This window comes from Meleagris gallopavo, chromosome 30 (assembly GCF_000146605.3).
Source record: "Meleagris gallopavo isolate NT-WF06-2002-E0010 breed Aviagen turkey brand Nicholas breeding stock chromosome 30, Turkey_5.1, whole genome shotgun sequence".
NCBI lineage: Eukaryota > Metazoa > Chordata > Aves > Galliformes > Phasianidae > Meleagris > Meleagris gallopavo.
In genome coordinates this window covers 872,802-879,121 of record NC_015040.2, presented here as the reverse complement: position 1 = coordinate 879,121, position 6,320 = coordinate 872,802, and the positions used below count along the sequence as shown (strand labels likewise).

General features: G+C 63.1%; 2 protein-coding genes across 2 annotated transcripts; both read left to right on the top strand.

The window, feature by feature from the left end:
* Window positions 1–17: 17 nt before the first annotated feature.
* Window positions 18–1,107, top strand: MRPL54 (mitochondrial ribosomal protein L54). The gene is made up of 3 exons (XM_010724815.2): window positions 18–107; window positions 487–683; window positions 844–1,107. The coding sequence occupies exons 1-3, from the start codon at window positions 18–20 to the stop codon at window positions 974–976; spliced, it is 420 nt and encodes a 139-aa protein (XP_010723117.1). The 3' UTR covers window positions 977–1,107.
* Window positions 1,100–6,318, top strand: LOC100540409 (mucosa-associated lymphoid tissue lymphoma translocation protein 1-like; the record flags this gene model as incomplete). The annotated part of the gene is made up of 18 exons (XM_019609942.1): window positions 1,100–1,111; window positions 1,566–1,615; window positions 1,750–1,860; window positions 1,968–2,134; window positions 2,810–2,940; window positions 3,017–3,170; window positions 3,390–3,568; window positions 3,671–3,767; window positions 3,877–3,924; window positions 3,994–4,029; window positions 4,137–4,340; window positions 4,465–4,642; window positions 4,762–4,836; window positions 5,191–5,318; window positions 5,391–5,537; window positions 5,740–5,897; window positions 5,982–6,116; window positions 6,196–6,318. Coding segments are annotated over exons 4-18 (1,944 nt in total), but the record flags the coding sequence as incomplete, so codon positions are not given.
* Between the last annotated feature and the right edge of the window lie 2 nt (window positions 6,319–6,320).

Genomic DNA, 6,320 nt, shown 5'->3' with positions numbered 1-6,320 from the left:
AAGCGGGTGAGGCCGGGATGGGCCTGGAGCCCGGGCCCCGATCGCAGTCCCGTTCCCGTGTCCCGACTGGGGCTCTGCCCCGTGTCCCGTTCCCGTATCCCAGCCGGGTCCCGTTACAGAGCCCCGTTCCCGGGTCCCGTTCCCGGATCCTGATCCCCGGTTGTAGTTGGGTCCTTTTCCCATGGCCCGTGCCCACATCCCGTTCCCGTGTCCCGTTCTCGTGTCCCATTCGCATCTCTCACTCACCTGTCCCATTCCGTCTCCCATGCCTGTATTCCATTCCCGTGTTTTGTTCCACGTGTCACTCCCGTGTCCCACTCCCGTGTCCCATTCCCGTGTCACGTACCCATATTCTATTCCCATATCCCATTCTGTGCCCCAGTTGGGTCCTTTTCCCACATCCATTCCAGTGTTCCATTCCCACCTCCTATTTCTGTCCCAAAGCTTCCGACCCCATGCCCCAAGGCCTCCTCCATTTGACCCCAGCCCCCCACACTCCCTCACATCACCGTGTTCCCTCCCCCAGGTGTGAAGGTGAAGGGGAAGAGCACTCCAAAGGAGCAGCTGAAGGGGCCGGAGGTGTGCACAGATCCCGTCACGTTGGCCAACTACGCCGTGGGGGTCAATTACCTGAAGGACAGCCCCGAGGTGGCCCTGAAGCCTGACTCTGAGTACCCTGAGTGGTATGTGGGGCTCACCCAGAGCGCTGCGTGCCGGCTGGGGGTCCCGAGGGTGGGGGAGATGCGGCCTTCAAAGCTTCCCTCCAACTGTAGCAGCTCTGTGATCCTGGGAGCTGCTCTCTGCCTCCCCCACCGCAGCCTCACCTGCTCTGTTTGCCCCCAGGCTGTTCCAGATCTACCTGGGTCCCCCCAAGAAGCTGGAGGAGATGGACCCCGACTCCCTCGAGTACTGGAGGCGCCTGCGGAAGTACAACTCGTGGCAGCGCAACAAGCTAAAGAAGAGCAGGAAGCTGTGAGGGGCTGTAACAAGGCAGCAGGTGTTGGAGTTGGTGTTGGCTCTGGGGCAGCTCCTACTGCTGGTCCCATCTTCTCACTACAGACTGACAATAAATCTCAGCTGAGGCCTCTCACAGAAACTGTGGCATAACCAGGTGCTCATTGTGCTCAGTGTGCTCATCCCCTCCTGCACGGTGCTGGGGGAGGATTGAGGCTGTCATTTCTTGGTTTTTTCCCACCATGGGAGTTCTGTTTATTGCTGGCAGCAGGACCTGTGGCAGCCCAATGGGTCCCATTCCTTCTGCCAGTGTGCTGCTGTGGTGGGGATGGGTGGGAGGGCAGCGGCTTTGGGGTGACTCGACTGAGGTCACCATGTCCCCGAGGAGGGTGGGCAGGAGGGCTCAGAATCTCCTCCCCGTGTGCCCCCAGCCTGGCACAGCCCAGCGGTGGCCCTACTGCACTGTGTGGGTGGATGGGGGGAGGGGGGCTGTGCTGGTTCCCTGAGGGCCACATCGCTCTGCAGGGCAGGAAGTGGCAGAGGAAAGCAGAAGTGCTGCAGCGTGGGGCTGCTTTTGTTCCTAACCCTCATTTCCTCTGTGTGGGACTCAGTGTGTGCTGAGCTGCGTGCTGGCGGCTCCGGGCACATTCAGTACCTGGAGGTGAGTTCTCTGCACCTTTTGGACTCCATCCCCTCCTCTCCTGCTTGTGCTGCCATCTCCTGCTGGCACCCTGTCCCCTCGCAGCCCGAGGCAGCAGCTGTGGGCAGGATGGGGGACTGGAGCTTGCCCATCAGCTCGCTGGGAGAGGAGGTGGTGGCCCAGCTGTGTGAGCTCCTGGACACAGCCAGCCGGGGCTGGCGCAAGCTGGCCGAGGTGGCTGGGGCAGAGAAACGCTTCAAGTGCAGGTAGGGATGGGGGGACCGTGGGATGGACCCCGTGGCCTCCACCTCTACCCCCACACAACCCTGTTGCGGCCACATCCACCCCGTTGTGTCCCCACTACCCCTCACAGTGAGGAGGAGCTGGAGATGTGCTCGCTGAAGGTGCTGGAGCCCCTCGGCAGCCCCACACAGAGCCTCCTGCAGCTCCTGGCTGAGCGTGAGTGCAGCCTCCGGTACCTGCGGGGCTGCCTGCACAGGATGGGGCACACACAGGCCTGCCAGCTCCTCAACTGTGCTGGTAGGGATGCTGTCACCTGGGGGCTGGGGGGGTCAGCAGGAGGAAAGTGGGGAGGTGAGGGGCTCATCCTGCTGGTGGAGTGGCAGTGGGGAGGTGAGATGGGCTGGGATGGGTGCAGCGGGGTGGGTGGGGGGGGGTTGGATTGGATGAATGCAGCATGGTGGATGGGGTGGAATGGGATGAGAAGGGTGCAACTGGGTGGGTGGGATGGGATGGGATGGAATGAGATGGGATAGATGAAGTAGAATGGGATGGATGCACTAGGGTGGGTAGGATAGATTTGAAAGGGAAAGGATGGGATGGATGCAGTGGGGTAGATGAGATGAGATGGGATGGAATAGGATGGATTGAAGGGATGGGAGATGGGTGCAGTAGGGTAGGTTAGAAGGGAAATGAGTGATGGAGTGGGATGGGAGGTGTGGACAGGATGGGCTGGGACAGGGCAGAGTGCAGTGGGACAAAGCGTGATGGGCTGGGATGCAATGGGATGGGCTGAAGTGGAGCAGCACAGGATGGGATGGGGCCAGCTGGGACAGAATGCAATGAAACAGGCTGGGATGCCATAGGGTGGCCCTGAATGGGACAAGGTAGGATGGGATGGTTGGAATGGAGCAGGCTGGGGTGTAGTGGGGCAGTGTGGGACAGAGCTCTGAACCAGCCTGGGCTCTTCTACAGTCCACGATGTGATCCGCATCACGGTGCAGCCGGAGTCACAGGTGGTGGCAGAGGGGACACGGGTGTCCCTGACCTGCTGGGCCAGCGGCCCACCAGGGCTCACCTACCAGTGGTTTTGTGGAAAGCAGGAGGTGAGACCCACATCCCCTCCCTGGCACCTTCACCGGTGGGAGTGAGCATCCTGAGACCGGCTCCTCCATGCTGTAGGTGCCTGGAGCCACAGCCCCGGAGCTGATGGTCGACACGGCTGCACCACCAGGACTGCCCCAATGGTACATCTGCCGTGTGAGCTGCGGGGCTGCCTTTGCCTTCTCCAGGTGGGCTCACATCCAAGTGGAGAGGAGCCACAGTCCCGAATCAGGTGGGCTCTGGGGTCTGCGTTTGCGGGGCACTGCTCACCCGTGGGGCCAGGAATGGCTCCTGTAGGGCATTGCTCACACATGGGGTATGAGTTGCTCCTGTAGGGCATCACTGACCCCTGGGGCTGGGAATGGCTCCTGTAGGGCATTGTGGAGCTGAGGCCAGCTGGGTGTCCCCCTGCTATGGCTGGGTGCCGATCTGCTGTCCTTCCCATCCACAGCCAGCGGTTACTGCCCCAGCATGGCGGGTCTGCAGATCCTGCAGCAGCCACAGCCATGCCACCTGGCTGAGGGGGACCCTCTGGTGCTGGAGTGCAGAGCCCTGGGGAACCCACCGCCACAGTACCAGTGGTTCAGGAACCGGCGCCCCGTGGAGGGTGCAAGAGGACCACGGCTCCAGGTGCTGTGACCCCTCGTCTGGCACTGCATGGCACGGCACGGCGTGGGGCAGTGCAGCACAGCATGGGGCAGCACGGTGGCCCCAACTCTCCATCCCCTGCAGGTGCAGCTGGTGACGACGGCTGAGCGGGGCACGTACTCCTGTCGTGTGTTCAACCTCTTCCACGAGCTGTGGAGCCAGGAGGTGGATGTGGAGATCGGTGAGGGCGACCTCTGCATCCCCTGCTCCCCACCCTACAGCACCCTGGGTGCTGCGAAGCCCCGCAGCCCCATAACCCCTCTCTCCTGACCCCACTTTGTGCCGCCCAGGCCCGCGGCTCTTTGCCTCCGGAGCCCCCTGGCAGGAAGGGGATGGAGGTAGGTACAGGTGGTGGCACTGTCCCATCGCTGTGCTCGGGGCCGTTGCCACCATCTCTCTCTTTGCAGATTCTCCAGAGCCCGGCAGCCCCGACCAGCTGTATGGTGAGATCCCATCCTGGAGGGGCAGGGGACCGTGAGGGGGCTGCAACACAACGTGGGGCGCTGGGGACAGCATGAGAATCCCTCTGTGTTCCCCTCTGTCCCTGCAGCCACCGACAAAGTGGCACTGCTGGTGGGCAACATGCACTACACGCACCACAAAGACCTGCGGGCGCCCATGGTGGATGTGCATGCGCTCAGCGCGCTGCTGCGGCAGCTCGACTTCAAGGTGGTGTCACTGCTGGACCTGCGCCGGGATGAGATGCAGATGGCAGTCGATGAGTTCCTGCTGCTCCTCGACAAAGGGGTCTACGGTGGGGCAGCTCCTGGGGGGCTGCGGGGCTCCCATGGGTGGGCTTTGGGGCGGCGGGGCGGAGCCGTGGGGTTTGGGGACGCGCGAGGAGAGGTGGGACGTGCCACCATCCCCTCTCCCACCAGGATTGCTGTACTATGCTGGACACGGCTACGAGAATTTTGGCACCAGCTTCATGGTGCCCATCGACGCGCCTGGCTCCTACACGTCCGCCCACTGCCTGTGTGTGCAGCACGTGCTGCAGCGCATGCAGCAGCGCCGCACCGGCCTCAACATCTTCCTGCTTGACATGTGCCGCAAGAGGTGACCCCACATCCCACTTATGGGGGCACGGATGAGGGGTCCCCACGTGTCCCACCTGTGGCTTTTTTGGGTGTCGCCCCCACGGGGCCCCACAGTTCTCAGCAGCTCTTCTCTCACAGGAACCTCAATGACGACGTCCTCCCGCAGGTTGGGGCGCTGGAGGTGACGGCCAACATTGTCTTCGGCTATGCCACGTGGGTCTCCCCTCATGCATCCTCCTTGCTATGGGGCCAGCAGGACACAACCCCCTGGGCCGGGGCAGGAATGGGGTCGGATTCTGATATCTCAGCCCTATTAGCACCGCATTTTCCCTGATGTACGGATATGCTGTGACTCCATGGCACCGCTCCGGGCTCCCAGGGATGCCGTCCTCTATGGAGTTGGAGATGCTCGTGGCTGCACCAACCTCCAGGCAACACCCAAGGGCTCAGAGCACCAATGCTCACCTGGATTGCAGGGATTTGGGTTGAGGATGTCCCACCCCACTGGGATTCCTGCAGCACGGGTGAGGCTCCCAGCACCTTAACCCATCCTCCGCATCCCCACAGATGCGCGGACGCCGAAGCCTATGAGCTGAGCCAGGGTGAACTCTCCAATGGTGTCTTTGTCACCTTCCTCAAGCGCTGGCTGCTGGAGGATGAGAAGATCACAGTGCTGCTGGACAAGGTGGCCGAGGGTGAGTGCTGCGCAGTGGGGCTTGGAGGGGCCAAAATCCCCCCCTGAGCCCACGCTGTGCCCGGCCCTGCAGACATGGGCACGCTGGAGCTGACGCGGGGCCGCCAGGCGCTGGAGCTGCGCAGTAACCTGTCGGAGAGGCGGGCGCTGACCGACCCCATCCGCTCCTTGGGACGGGCTGAGACCTCTGCCAGGAACCTGCAGTGGGCCAAGGCTCATGGTGTGTGCCAGTGCTGCACCCCCAGCGGGTGGGGGCACGGAGGGGACAGCCCCGAGGCACGGGACGGGTGGCACGTGGCGTCTCCAAAGGACCACCGGCCCCAAGGCTTTGCGCTGGGGCCGCCTCAGGTGTCACCTCCAGTGTCACCCCAAGTGCTGGCAGGGACCAAGTGGTGTCACCACGTTGCTTGCTGTCCCTGCAGTCCTCCCAGAGAGTCGCCACCTCCGCTTCGACTGCGGTGTCACCGTGCAGCTGGGCTTTGCTGCTGAGTTCTCCAACATCATGATCATCTACACCCGCATCCTGGCCACCCCTGGGGACATCACTGAGTGCGTGGCCAAGCTCACCGACCTCCCCGAGGTGGGGTGGCACCCCCGGAGGGGCAGCACTTAGGGTGGCGGGTTCCCACGGTGCCATCCCCTAACCTGAAATCCCCCACGGCAGGAGCTGGACGTGGACCTGAAGTACACCAACCGGGAGAGCCCCGAGGAGCTGGGCAGCCCCTTGGTGCCCACCTGGAGCCTCACCTGTCCATCCTGCTGCCTCTACAGCCGCCTCTGTGGGCTGCAGAGATTGCGGGTAAGAGCTGTGCCACACCGGGTGTGTGTGGGGGGGGGTCACGTGAAGCCCCCCTGTGCCACGTTGCCGTGCCCTGCAGCAGGAGCTGACCTTCACCGTGTGCCTGCAGTTCCGCTACCGCGGCGTGGCCGACTTTGTGGAGGAGCGGCGGGCGGTGAGTGTGGGGCGGCCGCTCATTGCCAAACTCAATCTGAGCCCCCGGGA

Coding starts and splice junctions, on each gene's coding strand:
- MRPL54 (XM_010724815.2), top strand. CDS start 18: ATGGGCCTGGAGCCCGGGCCCCGATCGCAGTCCCGTTCCCGTGTCCCG. Junction 108..486: donor CGTTCCCGTATCCCAGCCGG/GTCCCGTTACAG, acceptor ATTTGACCCCAG/CCCCCCACACTCCCTCACAT. Junction 684..843: donor GACTCTGAGTACCCTGAGTG/GTATGTGGGGCT, acceptor GTTTGCCCCCAG/GCTGTTCCAGATCTACCTGG.